The following is a 23,918-nucleotide window of genomic DNA, read 5'->3' as shown; positions in this document are numbered from 1 at the left end:
TACTGATAAAATTGCATTTCCTGTTTCATGAGGAAAGCCTTCTACTTTGGGTCCAATATGTGTACCTTGATCTGTACACCTCGAAATGGAAATGCAATTTATCAGCTCGAGATATTTTTATAAGGTGTAGTTCATTAGTCGTGAGACGATTTAAAAGTGGGTTTATTTCGAAAGAGAAATAAGTAGAATTGTTTGTAACTTGCGCCTCATATAACAGGTAAAGTTTATTGGAAAAACTAGTTTATTGTTTGGTCTGTAGTTTGCAATTAAAAGCAGTTAAATATAAATATTATGCATCTACCTAATCCTAAGTCTGGAAAAATCCAGGCAATAATACGTATGCAGATACATAATACTATTATATATTATATTATGATATTGAATAAGTAAAGATTTTATCGCTGGATATGGGAACCTCGAGAATTACATAAGTGGTATTGGCATTTATATACAACGATTTACATACAGCATTGGGCAGCCTACAGTACTCAAGGAAACCCACTTAACACCGTCTTAGAAACGAAAAGCACTTACTTAGATTATCGTGCCACAAACTAATTAAAAGTCGTCGCCAATGAGATTTCGTACACTGTAATAATTTTTAGTGATTTTGCCCCAAGATTTCCATCTCGACAAAATTTATCCTTAATTTTTGCATCGTTCCACCTACAATTACATGAGCTTGTTAAAATTACCTGTCTCCAATATTGGGCTAAATCTATTTAGTGTCAAGCTCAATCCACAAACATACAGGTGACATGGGAAGTATTTAATCCAAGAGTACATACATATGTGGAGCAGGTCAATATTTTTGTATAAATATAACCTTTATCATACTAATACATATGCATGTAAATACATACATATTGACATAAGCACATTGTCATAGGCCAGAAAAGAAAGTGATTCCACATCAAAACAATGATAATCATTACTTTTGTTTGTACTTATGTAGTTGTTAAATATACAAAAATCAGTACGTCATCGTTAACAATGTTTCTTCTTCCTCAATTCAACTAATTCCGACCAAAAAATGTCCATTCAGCAAGAAGCCAACGAATGAGAAAAATAAGTAAATTACTGGATTCATTAATGAAAATTGCTGGACCTTTATGTAAATCTAATGGAGGAAAAAAGTTGTGGGAAATAACCAAAGGAAGTTATTAAACCTTATTTTTTGTCTACGACACGAAAGTGTCGCAGATCAAGGGACTATTTCCTCTGGAAAATTCAGCATATTCTCCATGATGTACTTATTATGTAATATTCGTGATATTACAAAATAGCATTATCATCTTAGGAACTCGAGAAAATATTAATACATAGATTTCTAGTACATATATCTACATAAATACGTATCTACATACATACATATGTAAAATACCGCATGCAACCAATGTACCCAAACCCATCGACTTGTTTCTAGAATTTGACCTTTCACCACAAACTATCTGACTTCAAGCAAATGAAACACATACCAAAACCTTCATCTACCTCAATAATATGTACAATATCAAATGCATAATGACCACTAACATGATATGCAAAATAAAGAAATTTCACATAATGCTAAAAAGTCCTCACGACCCAAATGTATCAATTTACCTCTACACGCAAAAAATATGTACTGATTGCATTAAGCTAAAAACCCGTATAAATTTGACAAGGAAATCCCATCTCCTCACATAGATAACTTCGTTAGCTAAACCCTACTTTGCTTAGCTCACGCCATGCATATATCCTCCATGACGTGTTATGTGTGCATATGGCTACATAAATGCTGCTCATTAACAAACAGACCACATTATAATAAGAAGTACAAAAAACCAGCCAAACAAGAGTATGTACGACACGATGAGAACCAAACCAATCCGACGTTTGGAGTTGTTTAATAAATATTCCCTTCCACGTACTGTTTACAATAGCAATTTCGCCATCATCAGTGAAGCTGGAAGCTGCATGCCGACTGCGGTGCGGTCATCTGCTGTTGCTCTCGAGGAATCAAAGTTTGTCTTCAAATTGACAGATTAAATATTTTAGACGTTGATTAATTGCATTTTTTGCAGCGAGAAACACACAATCCTGTGAAAGATGGGTATTCTGTGGTTTGTTGTGATCTGCATCTTATCTCTGATTATTTGGGGCTTGCTCCTCTACCCAAGACAAACCTACATCAGTTTAGTCACACTTCCCCGAGATGCATTGTAAGATACAAGATTTGTCACGTGCATATGTGCATGCAGCTAATATGGAAATTGGTTCTTAATAATGTCATAATTGTTCTCAATGTTGCAGTGGAATGTACAAATACGCCACCACCATGTTATTCTCCCTCTACTGCAAGAGGAACAACATGACGGCATCAAAATATTTTGACATGGTTGTGACGAAGAAAAGAATGCAGACCTGCTTCATGTACGAGGATGAAGTTTGGACGTTTAAACGAGTGCAAGAAGAGAGTCTCAAAATTGCAAAATACTTCAAAAATGCTGGTTACAAGAAGGGCGATGTTGTTGGATTATTTATGGAAAGCCGGCCAGAATATGTTTGCATTTGGTTGGGGCTTGGCAGGGTTGGTGCAAATTTCGAAAACAAAATATTGCATGTTTTTTTGCTAAAAAATCGAATATTTTTACAGCTCGGGGTCGCCACCAGTCTACTAAACTACAATTTGAGACTCGACTCGTTATCACATTGCATAAAGATCTCGAACGTAAAAGGTCTCATTTTTGGAACAGAATTGACCGGAGGTAAATTTACAATAGATGACGCATTATGAAATAATGACATAAAAATGACCATATATTTTTTACTTAGCTATCCAAGAATTGGTCGATTCTGGAAATAACAATGACCTACATTTATACTCAATGGAGGACAGATCTCCACCAAAGAAACGACTAACTCAGTCTCATGTCAATCTAACCCAGGAACTGAACTTGATTGATAAAACTGATCTAGACAAGGAATATTTCGGCCAGGTGAATAATAATGATGTTGCATTCTACATTTTTACGTCAGGCACAACAGGGCTTGCGAAAGCTGCAAAGATGAAGTATAGTCGTTTGTTCACCTTTGGTGCCGTTGTCCAGGTAAGGTTAGATGTGCTCTATATATTTACTGCGATATAAAATATCGTACATGCATATGAAACATATGTATTGTTTCACAGCCTCTGTGCCTAAATCCTGCTAAGGACATTCTGCTCACTGCAATTCCGTTGTATCACGTTCAAGGCGGAATACTGGGTGTGACATGTGCCCTATTTCACGGCGTACCTCAAGTCATCATTAGAAAGTTTTCAGCATCCAACTTTTGGAAGCAGTGTATTAAATATGATGCGACTTATTGTCAATATTTGGGCGAAATTATGAGGTAAATTGAACTAGATATTAAATGCGTGAATATATTGCTGTATGCAAAGTTTACATATGAATCTGACCCAGATATCTCTATAATCAACCCGAAAAGCCAGAGGATAGGATGCACAAAGTAAAAGTATTGTATGGGAATGGAGCAAATCCTGCAATTTGGGAGAAATTTGTCAAAAGGTTCGGGGTCAAAATTATTGAAATGTACGGCAGCACCGAAGGGAACTGCAGTATAAGTAAGTTCAACCATTTTCATTCGTGGAATTTAAATTGCACACCACATTTCATTCAATCTCGTCATCATGCAAATCCAGTGAATCTGGAAGGTCACATCGGCGCAGTGGGATATCTGCCGAATCTTTTATACTCCGTCCTACCAGTCTTCCTTGGTCGAGTGGATCATACTACCGGGGAGATGGTCAGAGATTCTACAACTGGTCGAATTCAACATGTTGAGCATGGTACGAAAATTTTACCCCAGACCTAGATTTAATTAGTCAAATCATATATGTATTAGGGGAACTAATATATTAATAATATTTAATAATATATTAGGGGAGGCAGGGGAATTGCTTGGCAAAATTGTGATGTCGAATCCCTTCAGGGAATTTGAAGGGTGAGGGCATAATATGTACAAGGAGAAGTTTCTTAGCATTTCTTACATATTTCCTCTATTCTTATTAATTATTATACGCCCTCATTTTTTAGGTACACGGATGAACAAGCTACACGAAAAAAGATTGTAGATAGCGTGAGAAGAAAGGGAGATCGGTGGTTTAGGACCGGTAATATAGGTCGAATTTACACCATTTGAATTTTTTGAATAATTCTGTACCATCGATACAGGCGATATTCTCATGAGAGATGAATTTGGCTACTTTTACTTCAAGGACAGAACAGGGGATACTTTTAAATGGAAAGGTATTGGTTTAACTAATTTAATTCAATTATTACAAATAGTTACGTCGTCTCTTTTCACAGGAGAAAACGTATCCACGGCAGAAGTAGAACAAGTCATCGCCAAAGCGTCCGGTTATAAAGGGGTCGCTGTTTACGGGGTTGAAGTTCCAGGGACGGATGGAAAATGCGGCATGGCCACGGTATCCGACCCCAGTGGCAAGTTGGACATTGGAAAACTATCCGACACCGTGTTAAATTATTTGCCCCCGTATGCTCGACCAGTTTTTATGCGGATTTGTGGAAAAGATTTAGAAATGACGGGTATACAATAAAATTAGATTTATGGTTTTATTATGGGTCTAATTTTTATTTATTTCCCAGGTACTTTCAAATTACTAAAGGTGCAGTTACAGAAGGAAGGATTTGACCCGAATATTGTAACCGATGCGTTGTACATTTTACAGAAAGAGGGGTACATTGCATTTAACCATATTTTATACAAGGGAATAATAGAAGGAAGTGTTAGAGTTTAATTCGTAAAAATTCTAACTGCACATAAAGAATAAAATTAAACAAAAATTGAACTTGTTGAGGAAGGTTGTGAAGACTAATTGATTTCTCGATTACACAAGCATTCCATGCAAAATTTCCTCTGACGATATTGTGCTTACACAAGGGTTACGAAATGGAGTAAATAGTTATCAATTATTAACAAACACCTGCCATCTGCTCCAACATGGTGTCAGGTCGGAAGAAAAATTCCATTTGTTCAATTTCATATTTATCATTCAGCACCATGACGGTCGTACCAATCAGTTCGACTTTTCCTCCAGTAGGCTTCATGGTACGAATTGTCTTGTTCCGCATGGGACACTGGACTTCGCCCTCCATTCGACCCCAATGTCTCCATTTAAACACCACTTTTGGTGGTGGCGTATATACTTCAAGCACTTCGAGAGCAAACCCGTTTTTCATTGCTTTCCGGAATACTTGGTGTGATTCGGTGGGGTCAGGAACCAGGGAGGCTGCGTAATACTCACTTTCGCCAATAAAGAAATTGTACGCACCAATCTTGGCCACATCGCCTAATCCCTTGAATTCACCTCCGTTCATGGAAACTCTGAATTTTCCAGTGTCGACGGTCCGCCATTGAGAGACGTCCGTCTTATGAGATAGTTCCTTCTCCCAATTTTTTATCAGATTTGTTATAATAGCCTCCAATGAGTGGGGTGGGTGGATCTTAGTCCGTTCTAAAAATATGAAAACAAATGATTAACTATATTCTAAGATAAATTGTCACTTTGTAACGTTCCACGAATTTAATTTACCTGAAAGATACAGATTATTCACTAGTGTATAATCAGGCGGATTTCCATGCAACCATGAAATCCCTTCAAGATCATCTTCAACAACAGAGTTCATGTTTTTAAGAAAATTTGGTAGTTTTTCGTAATCCATCTCGTAGTTAGTTAGGAAACAATCCTAGTAAGGATATAAGTTTATGAGATGATGGAAACCCCAAATTGAAGACTCTGCCGACGGGAGAACGTGTCGCCTTTTATAGTGGAAGGATTGTATATAATTTGACTGATTAAATCTAGGTTAGGGATATAATTTTCATACACACATACTTAAATGAAACAGGACAAACGAGATACTTACTATTAGAATTAAAGAAGTTAAGGTGAGTGTGTTATTTTTCAGTATATTATGTGATGCATGTATACTTATGAATGTCATGTACATAGATATATACGTAAACATGGTAGTATGGCGTGTCTGATAATGACTTAATCTTCCGAAGGTGACAATGTTCGTGGTTGGTACAGAATAGGATCATTTTTTAACTTCAAAACTTGGCTATATTCAGAAAAAATATGAAACTAACAATGGCGGAAAAGTGAATTATAAAATTATGATACAGCCAAATATATTTACGAATACCAATTATTGTGATTTTTCATACCATTGTTTAATATTTTTATCAACTAAAGCACGCATAATTTTTAACATGTTGTATTCTGTTTTCGATATTCTGTATTATACACAGACCAGACATATTAAGCATGACTACGTACATATATGCTCATATTTTTTTTAGCTTAAACAAGTGCATTCGTTACGCAGAGGATGGGGACACGGGATTATGGTCTTGATTAGTGTGGTGCCGAAAAATGGCAAATAAGTAACATCTAAATAAATAAATCTGAGGATGAGTGATTCATTCACTTGCACAATTTGCATATGAAAATAAAAATTGTTGTACAATATTGAGAACGCATAATTCGAAAAGAGTTTTAATAAATATTATTGATGTTTTATTAAAAATAAACATAAACTCGAATTCGTTCATCCAATCTAAAGCTAGAGTTGGTACTTAAATACGTGTGTATCAATTTTATTAAGCTTACTATTCTTATGTGATGCAGCATTATATTTATTTTACTAAAAGGATCGAAGCCTAATCTGTAATTAACTTTACTATTACCAGCTTAGAACACAAATTGTATACATTTCTGAATTTTATTTAGTAGAATTTATATTATTATTCCATTCTTACTTTTCTGCTACATTGTGCTTGGGAAAAACATTCCCGTCATCACTACCGATCGTTACTCTCAGGTTTTCCTCCAATTCTATTACAAACTCTCTGACAACGTAGCATTGATAAATTGGAATCGAAATTAGTAATCCTTCAAGGCACATGTAAATGAATGCGACACTAGGATTAGTAAATACTAATACTACAAAATTTATAAATATATCCACGCAAGCGATGGATAGAAACATGCAACTTGTATATAACCACGGCTTGCAGAAAGAAGGGCGTCCCTATAAATGGAATAAAGTGAGATATACATATGTATGCATTAATTCAAGCATTTGGAAACTGTGAACAACAAATTCGAGATTTTCTTACGTACATATGTAATTCCATACAACAACAATGCAGAGCAGAATAGCAGCAGTGTCTCGGTCACAATTGCAAAAATTAGAAATCCCCCTGTGCTGCCTAAAATTAAAAATTTACGTGATTATGTAATAATCCATTAAACAAAGCACTTCAAAAAATCAAATATTAACGAAATATGATCACACACAATCACAGCTCGTACTTTGAAATCACAAGTAATGAAGATATCCAACTTTTGATTAATAATTTAATCTAACAGTAAATATATATGTAGATACATACTCAGTCTTTGATGTCCGGACTCATCGTCCGGACTTTCATTATAGGCTCCTGGTGAAGGCACCTTTCCTATTTTCCAAAGGTGATACATCAGAAGAAATGCGTAGACGATCTAAAAACAGGTCAATAAAAAATAAAGTTATTTGTCTTATTGTTTTTACTAAGGGTGTTTTTTCTTGCGTACGATTTGAAGAATTGCAATTAGTCGTGCCCATGTTGATAAACTGCAACATCATGTCTCCATTGTTTTAGTTTTTAAATGCTAAAAACTTAGGACTTATGTAGAACCTTAAAAGTGGTATAAATATTTAGCAGTGTTCAAATTAGTTGTGCCCCCTCAAAATTTGTACTCGTACAAGCCTGGCGATAGGTTGACAAACGAATGAAAGATACTAAAGCTGTATCCATAGTCCGTGATTTGTTCATGATTTCGTCATGATTTCATGGTTTCTCGCATCCATACTCCATAACTTTCAAAAAATTATTTTATTCCGATTTTCTGATTGGTCGATATTTTAATTGTTATGGTGATTAACATGCTGAAATCATGAACCCGTGAAAGCATCACCAAATCATGAACAAATCACGGACTATGGATGCAGCTTAATATTTAGTGATGGACATCAAAATTCCAGAATAAAATTTATGTCATCTTTAGGTCGTCACTCATGAATAATGTAGAATATAGAAAACGTTTTCCGTTGCCAATACAACATGGTGAAATTTCTGCAAAATCTGGCTAAAAAACGCTAGAAAGACTGGAAAAGTGGAAACTTTTGAAATAATGTCATTCTTGGAAAGATACGAATTTTTTATCATATCAAGTACAAAATCAACGCTAAGCAATCCTTATCTTGTATCTTTATCATCCGACCGAGAGAGTATGCACGCACACTTATGCACATAATGCTCCTTGTATTTTGTGTCCTTTTTGACCATTCTATTTAACAGTGCCGTTTGGATGTAGATTTTTGTGTAGAAGCACTAGATGATGGAATAGATAGCTCCGTTTGAGACACTTTTTCTATTAATGCTTAAAAGTACGTATCCTTGAGTAAGTCACAATATTTATATGAAAATATAAACAAGGCCCCAAAAAATGGGAAATCTTAGTGAGTCAGCGCAAACGCAGCTAATAAATAAAATTAGATTGAATAATTTTTGCATCACCGCTCTCGGTGTAATTATTACTTAGTGGAAGCATTAATTAATCATTTAGAATAATTTCCCCCCAAAAGATCCGGTGATTTCATCAGAATAGGAATTCATAGGATATCCAAATTCACATATCGAAATTGTTAATTTTCGACTCTTTCTAAACTTAAAATTCGCAGTTCACAATTACTATTATTATTTTAGCCATTATATTTGATATCGATTAATTTAACAAACTTCTCGTTCACTGGTAAAAACGTCACCTTGTAATCTCAATTAATTCAAAGAATTCATGCATATGCAAAACTATAGTGGAATCAGTAAAAATAATACCGAGAGCGGTGATGCAAAAATTATTCAATCTAATTTTATTTATTAGCTGCGTTTGCGCTGACTCACTAAGATTTCCCATTTTTTGGGCCCTTGTTTATTTAAAACTTGTAATTAGTTGTCAATGACATTATTTTTACTGCACCACCGCCATTATTATCTGCACCCTGAATATTTTTATTAAATTTTTGAATTTCAAACTTGAATAACTACGTTGTTTCTCAACCGATTTAGGTCATTTCGGTGCTTAAAATGTCCGGAATGACTTGGACTAAAACATTTTCAATAAGCGAACATGCTAAGATACACCACTCGTGAAGCATGATAAGAAATGTGTTTCCTAGGGAAAATTTTTGAACATTTTGGTCCATAATCCGTGTAAAAATCAAAAATTCGCCAGGTCGACTAGCACATCGTTTCTACATTGTCTAACAATGATCTGTGCAAAATGTCATCAAAATCGGTTAAGAAATGACCGAGAAATTGATTTATGTCACTTTTTTTGGGTGGGGTAAATGCATACTTAGGAATTTTTTTCGTTGTCAGGTATTTGCCTCACTAAGAAAAAAGGAGTATAAATGTTACTAATTGCCCTAGTAGCTCAGAGGTCAGAGCACTTGACATGAATTCAAGGGAGCCGTGGTTCGATTCCCGGCTGGGTAACAATTTTTGGCATTATTCGGGATTTACGTATTTGATTTCTAAATAAATTTGGTTTCCACAAGGATAGAAGTAGTGTTAAAATCAAAACAAATTCCTAGTTCGGAATAAAAAAGAACTTTCCATCGTAGGCCAAAAGTGAACTTTCTTTGGTAGGCAACAGTTCGTTACCACCGTAAAAGAAAGTAGAAATTCACAGAAAAAGGCCACAGACAAATATCAGTAAAAGTCCCTATAATGTTACTAATTGCCCTAGTAGCTCAGAGGTCAGAGCACTTGACATGAATTCAAGGGAGCCGTGGTTCGATTCCCGGCTGGGTAACAATTTTTGGCATTATTCGGGATTTACGTATTTGATTTCTAAATAAGTATAAATATCGTTTGATCAAAATCTTTGCATGTACATATTTACATATCATTTTCACAAGGACAAGGTGAATGCTCACTGACGCACTGCTTATATATATCAATCGAATTTTCAATTTAATTCACTCCTATCAATGTAAATATGCATAATGCAAAAACTTGCAAAATATTTTGCAATACTTATGTATCCAACATGAGATTCTTATTTCTTAGAATCATAAATCTTGTATTATTCTAGCTTTAATACTCAATGCTACACTTATTGTCACTATATTCTGGGATGGATCAGCTATTCAGATAATTTATTTTTTCTACTAATTCAAATTTTAAATGCACATACATATATTTATAACATGCATATACAAATTACATACAAACTAATTCAATAAATATACACAAAAACAACGAATCCAGAAACTTGGGGTTTTCAGGGTTTAATTAATTTAAAAATTAATCTCGCTCTTGATCACTAAAGAAGACACATCTCCTTATTGTCCTTCAAGGATTGGTTGCTTCCTTATAAAAAATTTGTTGGGGGAGGTAATGCCCAACGGATTTTTGAGTTAGACTTGTACCATTTTTTGCGATATTTTGATCCTTGCCTTCGGTTTCATTTTCCAGCTCAATTATAAATTTTCGAACAATATTAAACTTAAATGCTATAATAAAGAATGCAAAGACAAAAGCAAGAACAAAAAAGTAAAAATTACGATCCAGATGGATAGAGAAAAAGTAAAATGCAATGCATAAAACGACATAATAACTCAGTAAAATAAAATAATTGACGTATAACCAAGGTTTGCAAAAGTCGGGATCTCTCTGTTTGCAAAAATGAAAAAATTGAGTTAATTTGTTGTCAGCAATGATCCATGATAGTGCATAAATTAGAATGCGTAGTACCATACCTTAATTTTTCCGTATAACAACATTCCAGAGACCCCCAGCATCAATAATTCTCCCAAAATTATTAAAACTGTTCCGAGTGGAGATATAATTTCTAATTGAAATGGAATTAATTAATAAATGTCAATTTCATATGCATTTGATTGGTTAGATTATTATGTGACTTAATTTACTACCATTGTTTTCGTCTTCTTTCCGGTGGGTAGACTTGTATCTTAACTCAAGCAAATATAAACATACCGGGTATGTGAACAAATAGAGTATCTGAAAATTAACAGTGGGTTATTTTAACCATAATTAAGTACATATTTAGCAATATGTGTATGAATTTATTACTGTATTTGACACCGCAATGATTTCTGTTCCTGTTCCAACCATACAAAGTCCAAGACAGCAGCGCTTTCCCATCTTTGCAAATTACTTTAATTTAGAAGCAAAAGTAAAATAAAATCAAACCTGTAGCTTTCTTCGTGCAACAAGGACGATTAATTGTCTATAAGTGAAACTAAATATGTATGTACATATCAACAAAGTATGAACGTACGTATGAATTTCACTCGAGATTTCGACTCCGTCAGCACTTCCTTCATGAATAAGGCATCGGAATTGCAAAATAATTTCCAAGAATGCTAAATTTATAAATCAAGTGCAACAAGGATCAGATACAAAACCAATACCAAGCAGGTGGGCAAATTAGCATATTTGTGGTCTCAAAGGATAAAAGGGACCTTCATAAATAAATACTTCAGAAATTATAGAATAAAAGCCACCAAATGTAAGAATTATTTTGGCCACGTAACAAATTGATAATTTATATGATATACCATGGGTATGTTCGAGCAGTCATTTCATCTCTTGTTAATTTCCAAGTCTCCTGGACAAAAAAATGAACTTTACTTCACACTCGTAGATCTGACCAAAGTATGGACTCATATGGATGCATCCGTTTGAGAATGATAAATTATGCATGACGGATAATTTAAATTGGCGTGCATGCTCCAGTGGGGGTTAAACTTTGTTGATGAAGTTATATTATTCTACATTTTGTGCTTAATATATGCAACTATATAATTTCACAACATAGTTATGAGCCGCCTCACAAAAAATATGACCAATTTAAATTACAAGTTCGTAACAGTGAAACCTAGAATGCGTTTTTCATTCCTTAATTAACGAGCTATAATAAAATTATGTGGTAATAATAAAGTATGAAAATACCAATAAAATTTCCTAAAATATAAAATTTTGTAAAGTTTGTATGGTTTTCTTCCATATTACACATATCACGATTTGCAAAATACGCCAATATCTCACTATTAAGCGTTTTTTCTCATTGTTGACATCGGTAGATAAGTACATGTGACTTCCGGTGTTGAAATTTAATTATCGTTCTTGATTCATATTTCAAATAAGTCCCAGTTTTACTGTACCTCATTATCAGTTTACGATGAGTATTTAATTTAGCTGTGTATCATGCATGCATAACAGTCTAAGATTTGGCTTTCAGTAAAATTATAACGTACTATAAAAGCAAAACCCAATATCATACGTATCAAACAAGCTTGTTCCTCGTAACAAAATATTCGTAGCCGTCAAAACTCCTTTTAAAATTTGATTTGTGAAAATTTCAAATTTTACATTACAAACAAAATGCAATTCTTTTCCATTTCGACATGCCTGTGTATCATAGGCCTTTGCATTTCCCTTGTAAGTTATTGACTTTTATGTCTAAACATTTATCAAATTTTCAGTTACGACTGGGCTACAAATAAAATTTTTCATATTCTGCAGTCCACTCAAATGACACCAACCTGCCGCGGAATGGCCATACATGTATGATCGTGAATATCTATATATATCTATGTATATGTATATCTTATGATCGGGTGACAGATGACCCCAGAAGAGATGGACGGATTGATGACCTGCATGAGCGAAATGGCACCTGACGTGACCGTGCAAGAAGGTTTTCGTTTTATTTCAATCCTAGACTAATTTTTTAACCAGAACCGCAAAACTCTTAACAATCAAGAGCAAGATTTTTTTAATCAAGCATTTAACTAAACATTTAAGATGCCGCAAAAATGGGTGCAGCAGTTCCGAAGAACGAAATGGCTGTGAGCGCATAATTTGCAAGTATCTATTTGGTCATTTGTTAAAAAATACTAGATTAACCACTATTTTCCCCTTTTACAGTGTCTCGGGAAGTGCATAATGTCCAAGGAAGGGCTGGTAAGGGACTTTTTTTTTACAATAGACTCTACTAACACAGGTAACATTCGTTAGTAATACTTTTCCTCAGCTTGATGATAAAGGAATGCCGTCCAAAGATTTAATGATGGCGAAAATCAACGCCTCCATGCCAGACTCAGTTATTGTTGAGATGGACACTGCTGCAGCGAAGTGTGTCGATAATCATGGTTGGTTTTAGATAAGGTTACGACTTATCCTAATTTTTCAAATAGTAGAATATTTATGAAATTAGGAAAGATCGTGAATCCAAACGATGCCACGTGCCAGAGTTACCATGAACTGACCCAGTGCATGACGATTGCTCTTATTGAGGTACGAAAGTGGTTAGAAAACATCTCGTTTCTTGGTAATTGGTAAATTGCTGATCAGCTAATACGTCTCACAATTTTCTTATATTCCTAGTTGTGCAAAAAACCGTGACGCTGTGCAGCATCACTGTAGAGATACAAATGTTGACAAACCAAAAGTCCTCTGAAATGCATATGGTCGGATTTCAACGTAATTTAAAACTTGCAAAATTATTGATCTTTTATTATGGATTTGGCAAATAAATAAATGCAAAATAAAATGTAATGCCTTAAATTAAAAAAATACATTTATTATCATGCCCAAGTAAGAATATTTATGACGTAGTTTATTTTGGAGTATTTATTCACATTTCATATACATAAATGGTTGCAAAGGTATGTAGTTGTTCTACGAAATTAATTTAATTCACAATTTTGGACTTTACTTAATTACATAGTGATTGTGAGTGTAAGAAATCCAAGTAATAAAAAAACCATTATAAATTTCATGGGTTTTCACTGGGTATCATTTTTATTTATAATATTTCCCTGAAAAATCCATGTGCCATTGTATGAACAACTTTTAATTTATACGAGATTTAATATGTTTTGTTTGCACATATGCACATAAATACAATAAAATACAGATTTGATTTTTATGTTTAAATTAATTATAATATTTTGTATAATTACGTTATTTATATATATTTTGTCTGATTTTGAAATTGCGAGTTTGAAAAGGAAAATCATTGACAATATTAGCTTAACACATAAAGTAGAAATAATGCACAAAATTTGAGTGTGATTAGATTTCAAAGCTATACAAATAAGTATTTGTACGCAAATTCAAAAGGGTGCTTTTCAAACGTTAATTACGTGAAAATCCTGAGTGTGTCAGACTCTCCTCGTTTTGGGAACAATAGTCCTTCACATTTGGATGCCTCCTCCTCGCCGATGGTATCATTGAGTAAAGCGACAAAGTCTTTGCGGGTTGCAGTTTTGTTTAATAGTCCATCTCGTTTCAGTCTCGCCATCAGCTAATAAAATATCAGACATTACAAGAAATTGCATAATTAGATTTCACAATCACTTGTAAAAGTAAATTAAAATTGGAAAGCGTCTTATTTCCTCACCTGTTGAAATGTCCAGACGCCAAAGTACAACGGAGTGTTGTCGCATAGGTCGTTGAAAGTAGTTTCGATGTAGGCGTTCATGTTTCCGTGGAGGGTCTTTAGCTGGGCTCCAGTGAGAGTCGTGTCTGGAACATATTTCTCAATTGTTTCCTTTATCAAGTCTTCTGAGACGAGGCGTTTGTTATACAAAGCTTTTCCACGGCCTTGCATTATGGGATGGTCAGGGCCCCACGAATTCCGATTGCCTTGTTCTACTTGTCGGACTCTTTTTTTAGGAGGCTGTCCCTCCTCATCCGATGATGATGTAGCTTCGAGCCGCTGGTTGTTTTTCCGGGTGGGTGCTTCTGCTCGTTGAGAAGTAATTGTGACATGCGGTTCTGCAATCTGTGATGGATTTCGGCTGGATGAAGAAACCGCTGGTGGTTGTTTTTCAGTGGCTTTCCCACGACTTTTCGCCTGAGGTTGGCCCCATGTAAAGCGTTTACGTCGGGCTCCTTGTGACGACAATCCCTCATCCGAGGACGACTGGTTTCGACTGCTGGATGCTCGGTTTGGAGAAGGAATTTCAGGTTGATGTTCTTCAGTTGATTGTCTATTTCGTGATGAAATTTGTGTTGGGTGTCTTTGACTGGATTGTCCCATATTTGTCGAATTTTTCTCATGAGTTTGTTGCTGAGTTTCGGATCGACTGGATGGTCTTTTACGGGAAACAATAACTTCTTCAGGCTGTTTTGTTGGAGCGGATGGTGCAACAATTTCCTGTTCTACAATTGATACAATTGATACAATTGGTACAATTGATGCCCTTAAAGCAGATGTAGGCTGACTTGGTTGGTGTTGTCGTTTCGACGAAGCGACTGGTTGTTGTCCTGTGGATGACCTTGGTGCTAGTGAGACAACTTCCAGCGGATCTCGTCGAAGTGATGATCTTGCGGAAGTGGTGGACGTCCGAGATACAACTAATTGCCCTTGTCTCGACGACCTCAAAGGTGGGACAACTTCAGGTTCACCTCGGTCGTGTGACTTTCGTATTGGAGAGACAACTTCAGGTTCTTGCCGAATGGATGGCCTTCGTACAGGCGAGATAACCTGTTGTCGAGTGGATGACCTTCGTATTGGAGAGACAACTTCAGGTTCTTCTTGCCGAATGGATGGCCTTCCTACAGGCGAGATAGACTCAGGATCTTGTCGAATGGATGACCTTCGTACAGGCGAGATAACCTGTTGTCGAGTGGATGACCTTCGAACTGGAGAGACAACTTCAGGTTCTTGCAGAATGGATGGCCTTCGTACAGGCGAGATAACTTGTCGAGTGGATGACGTTCGCACCGGTGAGGCTTCATGTTCTTGTCGACTTCGACTGGATGCTTGTTTTGGAGTGGATGGTGTTGGTAGTGGGCCAACTACAACAGGTTCTTGATGATCCAAAGGTGAAACAACTACTTCAACAAGTTCTGTTGGAGTTGGTGATTGTGCTTCCGTCGATACTGCATCAAAATGTGGACCTTTAGGGTCTTGTCGAATGGATGACCTTCGTACTGGTGAAATAACTTGCTGTCGAGTGGATGACCTTCGCACTGGTGAAATAATTTGCTGTCGAGTGGATGACCTTCGCACTGGTGAAATAATTTGCTGTCGAGTGGATGACCTTCGCACTGGTGAAATAATTTGCTGTCGAGTGGACCTTCGCACTGGTGGGACAGCCTCAGGATCTTGTCGAATGGATGATCTTCGTACTGGTGAGACTTCAGGTTCTTGCCAACTTCGAGTGGGCGCTCGTTTTGGAGTGGACGGAGTTGATGGTTCTTGATGATCCAAAGCTGAAACAACTACTTCAGCATCTTCTGTTGGAGCTGGTGATGATGCATCTTCCGTCGATACTGCTTCAGAATGTAGAGTTTCAGGGGGTGGTTGTGTTGTTAAGGTCACATCAAGTTCTGGGTGTGTAGCAACAGATGAAGGTCGTGGTATTGGAGAAATACTTGAAGAGTGTACTTCTTCATCATGTGAGGCAGAATCATCCGCGACTCCGGGATCTTGATTCACTTCCGATTGCGAAGATGGTGTTGCCGAAATTTCTTGGACACGTTGTGAGAGGGGAAGGTCGACAACTTCGCCTTGTTTTGAATTATTTGGTTGTGACAAATGTTGAGACAGAATATCCCCGTAAACAGACTGAGATTGAGATTGGTAGGAGACAAGAGATTGAGCAGTAACAGAGTTATTTTCTCTTGTCCGAGTCAGTACGGATGTCCGTCGAATTGGGCGCCAGGTAGGTTGGGTTAAAGGAGTTGGTTCGAAATCCGGCGACGAAACCACGTTGTTAATGTGATTGCTTTAATTATAAAATATCAGAAATTAGTTTTTACAACAAAAAAATTAATAATTATTATTAATAAGAAAATAAGATTACGATAATGTTCCTATGCGTGCAATTTTAGGCTTTCCTCTAGTCCGCTTGGTTTTAGAAGGCGAGTCATCGTGCAATTGTTGCGATGCTGACACCGAGGGCTTCTTTCTGCCCATTACCGACAAACTTGACCTGGCTGGCTCCGTTTCTGAAGGCTGAGGGAGAGCAGACAGCTCCTTATCCAGTGGCCGAGAGGGCACACGTTTGTTATTGCGATTCCAATCTCGTTTGGCAATGGGGGTCCACTCATCGTCTTCATTATCATCATCTTCTTCGTCATTCAGTGTCTGCACTCGACCACGAAAAAAATTCGTTCTGGTGGACTGACGGCCACGTGAAGCAGGCAACTGTCAAAGAAAAAAATACCTAATTACGGTGCGGTGCGGTTATTTATTTCTACAAATAATACCTCAACACTCGACTTCTTCTTCTTGCCGTAAGTCTTCTTGGGCATTGCCGGCTCTTCTGTTGGGGGAGAAATGGGGACGGGTGATTTTGGAATGTTTAATGTATTTTTTTGTTTTCCAAATTTTGCCACAAAATCGTTCATATTAATCTTCTTTCTGATCTCAGCCCTCTCTAGTGATTCGTCAAATGACGAGTGGAGCGGATCTCGTCCAGGACCAGGTTTAGGTTTGCTTACTGCCACCTTCTTTTTGCCACGTTTCGGTGGAGGAGGTAGCATTTGTTTCACCACTCGTCTTGATTTCGCCAAAACTTGTGCCACTTTTCGTTGATCTACTCTCACATTCTCCGAGTCGAAATCGTGATCTGAGGGGGAGGGGATTCTGGAGTCGTCACTGCTGCTGTCACTTTTTCCCGTCGTGGTGGACGACTTTTTCGGTCGTTTCTTTCTAAGCTCGGCAAATCGCATAGGATCGATCTGTAAATGAAGGCCAACAAGGGTATTGAGTTTTCCCCAATTAAAATAGAAAAACCGTACACACATGAAATGACAATAAATAAATAAAATCTCACAATTCTCTTCCTCCTCTTCCCAAGTACGACGCTTTCTTCTCCATCTGTCCTAAAATAGGCACTTGGGGGAGATGGTGGCAAGCTATCGTCCGAGTCTGCCAATGATTCCTCGGATGATGACATCTTGATAACCTATTTAATTTTGAACTAAAGAAAAGACACAATGTATGTATTTACCATTACCAGTAATTCCTAACTTCTCCTATTTCAAATAACAGGTAACTAAAAACTTACCAATAAACTCGTCAGTGATAAAAATTGATTGATGAATTCTTGATTACAATTGACGAGGACGGAGGCTCGAAAATTTCTACTAGAAATTATTTGTTGGATGAATGAAGGAGGAAATACTTTTACCGGTCAACGGAGAGAGAAGTTCCCTCCTCCAGCTCGTTTCCATGCATTTACAACTTTCTCACTGCCCAAAGCGAGACCCGTCGAGTCGTCTCATCAACTCTCATCTCGCTCACTCGTCTCATATTTCTCAATTTGCCTCCGACAATGAAATAATGAACTTTCATACTCGTGGATTGTGTCGTTTCGTTTCGTTTCGTTAGCCTTTGTGATACTAGGATTATCAACAATATTGTTGAAAACCATATGTAAATATATTGAAATGGTTCCGCATCTGCGTTTTAAACATAAATGGCATATACACTTTGCCAAAATGCCTTTAGCAAAATTCGTACATGTACGAAATTTACAACGTGCACGTTGTAAATTTGGCACTCAATTACAGGTAATACTGAATTTACATGTGAATGGTACACCGCAGATGTTGGCATTCAGTTTTCGTACATATTTGCATAAACTATCCACCACACCCAATTTATTTATTTTACTTTATTAATCCCAAGTTCAGGCTCACGAGCAAAAACTGCAACACGCACTAGCAAAATGTTGCGCTTTAATTTTGATTATTATTATCAGCCCCTTCTCCTTATTCTTGGCGTCACAAGAATTCAGCAAGTATCCACATCCGACAAAAACATGCAAGAATTTATCCTCTATACAGAAAAATACCCCGCCTCGCAATATTGTAACCGTGCAACTTGTGAATCTCGTAGTTTCAACGGAAATTTAAAAGACCTCACCCAATTGTGGGGTCGAGCCGCGCACAATACGGTTAAGAGTTGGTGTAGCGCGACACAAGGAATGTAATTTTTAACATAGATAACTGTGAATTTTGTAACCTTTCTTCGGATCAAAATGGACTAAAAGCATTTTTTTCGTATACGTTTCAGGTGGCTTTTCTTCTCTGATACAAACTTCTCTCCAAACAGTTCTTACAGCGGCTTTGTAAAGACATCTCGTCCGGACAGTGACCGAACTAGGTCTAGCGTGATGCAATGTGTTAATCTACCGAAAAATCAAGGGATTCGCTCCATCCGACATTTTGCACATGCAAATCTCTCCATCCCTGCCATGACCTTATTCACCCTAGATTATGACTCTGGCACACTTCAGAAGGAGTTTTTCATCGACGGGGAGGCCGTTTCCCTACCAGCACCGATGACTTTTGCAGCGTATGCCTTCTCAGGATTTGAACCTTGGACTATTTTCGATCAAGTGAATTTTCGTGGTAGCACAACTTGTCTAAATCTACCTCGGGATTTTGATCCGAAACAAAATTCCGACGTGGCGCTACTTTCAGCTGGAATAAATGTGGACATCATCCTCGGATCGGCGCGGCTAGGTTGCAGTGGGGATGAAGATTACAATCTGTATCCGCTAAATTCGACAACAGCCGTGCTCAATTTGGGCGACTCGTTAACTTTGTTCTTTGGTATAATTTTTATATAAAGTTTAAAATTCTCAAAATTTATCTACTTAAATCTCAATCTTTCTATTCTGTGAACAGAACATGGAAGCAGAAATCAGCAATCTCAGCCGGACGCAGTGAACGAGACGATTATTATCGACGAACTTCCTAACGACGACATCTTCCCACCACCAGCATTCATTGTCACCGTTCGTGACATGGGAAGCGGAAATAATAATTCGACATCTCAGATTTACTTTTCGGGGTTGGAACTTGTCCTACCCGATGTGTACAATGTGACCAGCTTTCTTCCCATCAATCCTAAACGTAATGTGACCATGGAGGGGCATTGGGAACTATGTTCTGATCTGGATTTTACGGGAATTTGTACTTGTCTTTTGGCAAATAACACAAACATAGCTATTCTCGAGCCTGACATAATTTTTATGTCGGCAAGGTTTGGTTGTTCTGTTTCCAAAGAAGTTGGGAAAGGTGGCGGATCAAGGCTAATACTGCAACAATACACATCTTTTCTAATTTTTGTCATTATAACAATTTTTTACTAAATGAATATGGATCACATTATTTATTTTGTATGTAGTCGATCTAGCAATAAAGCGACTAAAAGTTATAATACGAAATGTGACGAAATACAACACTTATGTACGTCATGCTGTTTGCATGCCGACGTAATTAAATATCAGATACGAAGTCAATTTGACGAAATTTTAGACCCACTCAAATCGAATCGAAGGGGTATAAGAAAATTGCTACACGAACTGTTAGATTTTTGTTCACATAGATAGAAAGACTTGGTCTATTTTTGTATTTCTGTCCGATTGAAGTGTGAGTCATAGGGCTATACATATGCAACCACTAGAAGTGTTCAGCAGAATTTTAGTTTATCACATTTGTACGTTACGTAATAATACAAGGAGTAATTAAAAGAAATTCTATTTCACCATTCTATATACAAAATATTTCAAAATTACATTCCTACACAATAATTTAAATATTACTTTACAATTTCATCCTTGCTACAACTTCCCTTCCTCCTCTTTCTCATCTCATTTATAACATAGAGCGTCACACAAATGACCGTAACTACGATGATTAAAATAACCGCAATAAATATGACCAAGTCAGGAACGGTAATAAAACTGTCGTCAACTTTCACCAATTTGGGATACATTGTTTTCACGAATGGTTCATTGTCATACTCGATTGGTATGCAGTAGGCTTGCTGCTCTCCGTATTGGACAAGATGTTGATATTTCGTTCGTAATTCGGTCGACCAATTGACTCGGTGTTGCACTATATCCGTGTACTTTAACCCGGATAAATGTTCAGGGGATGTAACAGTGGCGTCGATTTCTCCCTGGTACTGCAAGGATAAAAATGTGGTTTAAAAATCGAATTTTTCTTGTCTGTTAAGTTACACCTATAATTCTCGTACTTGATAAACGTCGTTGATTCCCATAAATTCAAGAATCTCTTTCTGTGAGTGATAACTCCCACAAGAATTGACCTCATCTATTCTTGGCCAGTAGAGAAGGAACGCTTGGCACATCTCTTCTCTCGGAGATCTTCCACCCAACGTGATACCACCTCTTCTCCAATTTGAGTCGTACATACATTCGATGGTCAGATGGTCACCAGGCAAAATTTTTACTGGTGTGCGAAGCCGTCGATTATTTTGATAATTAAAATCAAAGTGGTCATCTTTAGCTAGCATGGGCAGCTCGTAATTTCCTCGGTAATGGCGGAGTTTCAATCGACGCCCTAAAGATGAAGTTATATAATCATGTGAGTATGATTTGTAGAACTTTAGACTAGTTGTTAAGAATACAATTATAAATTACCAGATAAATGCGAGTGAAGAAGGTAAGTAAAAATATTAATCCCATCTTTCGGAAGATTTTTTGTGCAATCCATGGGACAATGAGAACTAACGACGAAATTGGTCGCATTCGGTGGCACTGTCAGCGAGAAAGTTTTGTTGGTCATGAAACCGAGTTGTAATTGTCCAATCTCTGTTGGCCTGCGGTATGCAATATAAATACGTTCATTATAACGCGGTCATTATCATGCAAAATTCAAAAATTCTGAGAATGTAGCCCACGTACCTCAGTTCAGGTGTATGGTAAATGTTAAATCCCGCCCTAATGTTAAGGTCACTTCTTCGTTCTTCGTTATTGAAATGTACTTCCGTCATAAAATATTCTGTCGCTCCATCGTCCCGACCAAGTGGGAGACCTAGATTGTCAAATTATGTTGGAAAAGTTTGAAAAGTTTACCTAGCTTGTAATACTTACCGAGATTGTCCGGGAAAAGGGTGATCTGCATCAAACACGAGGACATTATGCATTTATACATCTCATAGATTTGAAATTTCTTAAAAAATAAGCAACTTATTTCTATTTCGAAACTAACCTGTCCACCAATCGTCCATTGGAATTCAAACGTTCCGCAGTTCTCGTATGGAAATCGGACTGGAGAGTAATTGCAGTCATACCCATCGCCAAGATATGGGGCGAAAAACTCGTCTGGATTTGTACCGGGTGGTGCAGTACATCTGTACAGGTCGGCATGATGAAGATGTCGTTTATTCTCGGGGAGATCAATGTACATTCCAAACTGTTTTGAGAAACGTAAAAAATTAGCAGTGAAATATTTCTTCAATCTTAAAACTAGTTGGCGTCACGTACCCCAACCATGTGATGTTTACTCGTGACATTGGGACCCTTAAAAAATGAGCACATGTACACCGTGTCATTACTCGAAACTTGGACAGTTTTCTCTATCTTCCAAACTTCATATCTGATTTAGTTTTACACAAAATATATTAAACTTGCCGAAAAAAGCTAAGAAACGGTATGCCGGTTCTAAATAATGTCTCACTTTTTCTCCAACTCTTCCGGCGTGGGAGTCTCGACGTCTGGATCCAGAAAATTTACAGAGATGATGCCCCTGTCATTTTTGTGGTAGGATAACCTCTGCGTAATCATATCGTACTCTCCCAACGCCCAAATTAGCCGGAGCGTGTCCACCGTAATTTCCACGTCCTCGTCATCCCCGGTGTTTAAGAGACGAGATATTTTGGCAGAAAAGTGGGTTCTGTTGATCCATCCAGACAGCAATTTCCAATCTTGACTTGCATCTAATTCTGGCTCCACGTTTCCAACCCCGTGGCGATCCTATGTAAAATAGTAATTAAATATGTATGATTCCTAAATATAAGGAAAAACGTGTCCAAAAATATGTGTATATCTACCTCATAACTGAACCCAGTTGGCCCGAAATTTTTTATTATTATGATGTCAGAACCTATTCGAAATTAAACGCTACGTAAGTTATAACAAGCAAAATGTAATTTTAAGAAGACTGCGATTTTTTATGTCAACCGTACCGTCCATTGCACCATTAACCGATATTCCAAATCCAATATAGGAATTGCGTCCCGAGTATCGAGCCACAATCTTGAAAACTATTTCTTTCGTATCGTCTAGAACTGTCCAAGACACTCCATAGTCTGGAGTTATTTGCATGTGACGATCTACTTTTTCAGGGTTCGATTCTACTTCTTCCTGACAAAATATTACTTGTATGAGACTAAAAGCTAGCAAATAATTAATCCAAAACCTATTCATTTTGTGCTTGAAAATTGTGGGGTTTCAGAAATATGACGGTAAAAAATATTGAGAAGGCAATTAATTTGCGATTAATTTGCGATACTAATTTTAAATAGGGTCGTGTGGTAGAGTTCCAAGTAAATGGATGTGATTTCAACTTTCTTATTAAATATATAGTGCACTAAACTAAAAATCACGAGCATGAAACGTCAGTGTATCATTTGTGAGCATCTGTCTGCTTCCATTTAATCCTATCTCAACAAATTCTATCCATTCTTTGAAATTATTTATGTAGAATCCAGGCGTTTCTGGTCCCTCCTTTGTCCCGATTCGAGTCATCGCTTCAGAATCGGAATTATCATATTTAGAGCAAAGTATTTGCACCACATTTCTCATGAGCTGCATTTATGATGATTCAAATAATTCGGTATTCTATCGAAAACTAGAGATGTACATATTTATTTGCCAATTTCGAGAATAGATCAATAGAAATGATAAATTATGCAACTTGATGATAAACGATTTCTGCAAGCTTCTAACCCCATCAAATCCCACAAATTGATAAATTAATATTCAGAATTCACA

The 23,918-nt window shown here is 36.8% G+C and overlaps 7 protein-coding genes and 1 long non-coding RNA gene across 10 annotated transcripts; 3 read left to right on the top strand and 5 right to left on the bottom strand.

Annotated features, from left to right (window-relative positions):
• Positions 1-1,846: 1,846 nt before the first annotated feature.
• Positions 1,847-4,855, top strand: LOC110847582 (long-chain fatty acid transport protein 1). Of its 2 annotated transcripts, XM_022094549.2 has the most exons (13): positions 1,847-2,006; positions 2,067-2,204; positions 2,296-2,572; positions 2,639-2,750; positions 2,818-3,092; positions 3,173-3,375; positions 3,447-3,607; positions 3,686-3,832; positions 3,927-3,987; positions 4,080-4,156; positions 4,218-4,292; positions 4,353-4,592; positions 4,653-4,855. In XM_022094549.2, the coding sequence occupies exons 2-13, from the start codon at positions 2,092-2,094 to the stop codon at positions 4,802-4,804; spliced, it is 1,893 nt and encodes a 630-aa protein (XP_021950241.1). In that variant the 5' UTR covers positions 1,847-2,006; positions 2,067-2,091; the 3' UTR covers positions 4,805-4,855. The 2 variants fall into 2 exon arrangements, with proteins under 2 accessions (XP_021950241.1, XP_035705762.1); XM_035849869.1 differs by lacking the exon at positions 1,847-2,006 and having other exon boundaries at positions 2,024-2,204.
• LOC110847583 (pathogen-related protein) lies at positions 4,618-5,845 on the bottom strand. The gene is made up of 2 exons (XM_022094551.2): positions 5,600-5,845; positions 4,618-5,521 (listed from the first exon to the last, which is right to left on the bottom strand). The coding sequence occupies exons 1-2, from the start codon at positions 5,727-5,729 to the stop codon at positions 4,980-4,982; spliced, it is 672 nt and encodes a 223-aa protein (XP_021950243.1). The 5' UTR covers positions 5,730-5,845; the 3' UTR covers positions 4,618-4,979.
• Positions 5,846-6,566: 721 nt separating this feature from the next.
• On the bottom strand, positions 6,567-7,942 carry LOC118435030. Its single transcript, XR_004834441.1, has 4 exons — positions 7,649-7,942; positions 7,468-7,576; positions 7,196-7,284; positions 6,567-7,103 (listed from the first exon to the last, which is right to left on the bottom strand). It is a non-coding gene; the product is annotated as an uncharacterized LOC118435030 (long non-coding RNA).
• Positions 7,943-10,251: 2,309 nt separating this feature from the next.
• LOC110847761 lies at positions 10,252-11,389 on the bottom strand. The gene is made up of 4 exons (XM_022094757.2): positions 11,215-11,389; positions 11,055-11,142; positions 10,881-10,972; positions 10,252-10,794 (listed from the first exon to the last, which is right to left on the bottom strand). Exons 1-4 carry the CDS (start codon positions 11,284-11,286, stop codon positions 10,474-10,476), a joined length of 573 nt encoding a protein of 190 aa, XP_021950449.1. The 5' UTR covers positions 11,287-11,389; the 3' UTR covers positions 10,252-10,473.
• Positions 11,390-12,376: 987 nt separating this feature from the next.
• On the top strand, positions 12,377-13,704 carry LOC110847103. The gene is made up of 8 exons (XM_022093959.2): positions 12,377-12,585; positions 12,670-12,711; positions 12,772-12,844; positions 12,952-12,995; positions 13,075-13,110; positions 13,181-13,298; positions 13,364-13,443; positions 13,534-13,704. The coding sequence occupies exons 1-8, from the start codon at positions 12,529-12,531 to the stop codon at positions 13,549-13,551; spliced, it is 468 nt and encodes a 155-aa protein (XP_021949651.1). The 5' UTR covers positions 12,377-12,528; the 3' UTR covers positions 13,552-13,704.
• A 46-nt stretch (positions 13,705-13,750) lies between these two features.
• On the bottom strand, positions 13,751-18,343 carry LOC110847102 (proteoglycan 4). Of its 2 annotated transcripts, XM_035849701.1 has the most exons (7): positions 18,174-18,343; positions 17,940-18,086; positions 17,371-17,844; positions 16,965-17,308; positions 16,236-16,886; positions 14,552-16,199; positions 13,751-14,455 (listed from the first exon to the last, which is right to left on the bottom strand). In XM_035849701.1, the coding sequence occupies exons 2-7, from the start codon at positions 18,060-18,062 to the stop codon at positions 14,291-14,293; spliced, it is 3,405 nt and encodes a 1,134-aa protein (XP_035705594.1). In that variant the 5' UTR covers positions 18,063-18,086; positions 18,174-18,343; the 3' UTR covers positions 13,751-14,290. The 2 variants fall into 2 exon arrangements, with proteins under 2 accessions (XP_035705594.1, XP_035705593.1); XM_035849700.1 differs by having other exon boundaries at positions 14,552-16,886.
• Positions 18,344-18,776: 433 nt separating this feature from the next.
• On the top strand, positions 18,777-20,342 carry LOC110845568. The gene is made up of 3 exons (XM_035849946.1): positions 18,777-19,096; positions 19,184-19,725; positions 19,801-20,342. Exons 1-3 carry the CDS (start codon positions 18,837-18,839, stop codon positions 20,265-20,267), a joined length of 1,269 nt encoding a protein of 422 aa, XP_035705839.1. The 5' UTR covers positions 18,777-18,836; the 3' UTR covers positions 20,268-20,342.
• A 141-nt stretch (positions 20,343-20,483) lies between these two features.
• Positions 20,484-23,498, bottom strand: LOC110845567 (DBH-like monooxygenase protein 1 homolog). Its single transcript, XM_022092014.2, has 10 exons — positions 23,111-23,498; positions 22,976-23,028; positions 22,603-22,898; positions 22,410-22,521; positions 22,135-22,338; positions 22,017-22,041; positions 21,828-21,957; positions 21,564-21,742; positions 21,158-21,483; positions 20,484-21,085 (listed from the first exon to the last, which is right to left on the bottom strand). Exons 1-10 carry the CDS (start codon positions 23,349-23,351, stop codon positions 20,717-20,719), a joined length of 1,935 nt encoding a protein of 644 aa, XP_021947706.2. The 5' UTR covers positions 23,352-23,498; the 3' UTR covers positions 20,484-20,716.
• Between the last annotated feature and the right edge of the window lie 420 nt (positions 23,499-23,918).

This window comes from Folsomia candida, unplaced genomic scaffold (genome assembly GCF_002217175.1).
Source record: "Folsomia candida strain VU population unplaced genomic scaffold, ASM221717v1 Fcan01_Sc003, whole genome shotgun sequence".
NCBI classification, from domain to species: domain Eukaryota; kingdom Metazoa; phylum Arthropoda; class Collembola; order Entomobryomorpha; family Isotomidae; genus Folsomia; species Folsomia candida.
Note: the sequence above shows the minus strand (reverse complement) of the source record. Positions and strands in the feature narration are given on the sequence as shown.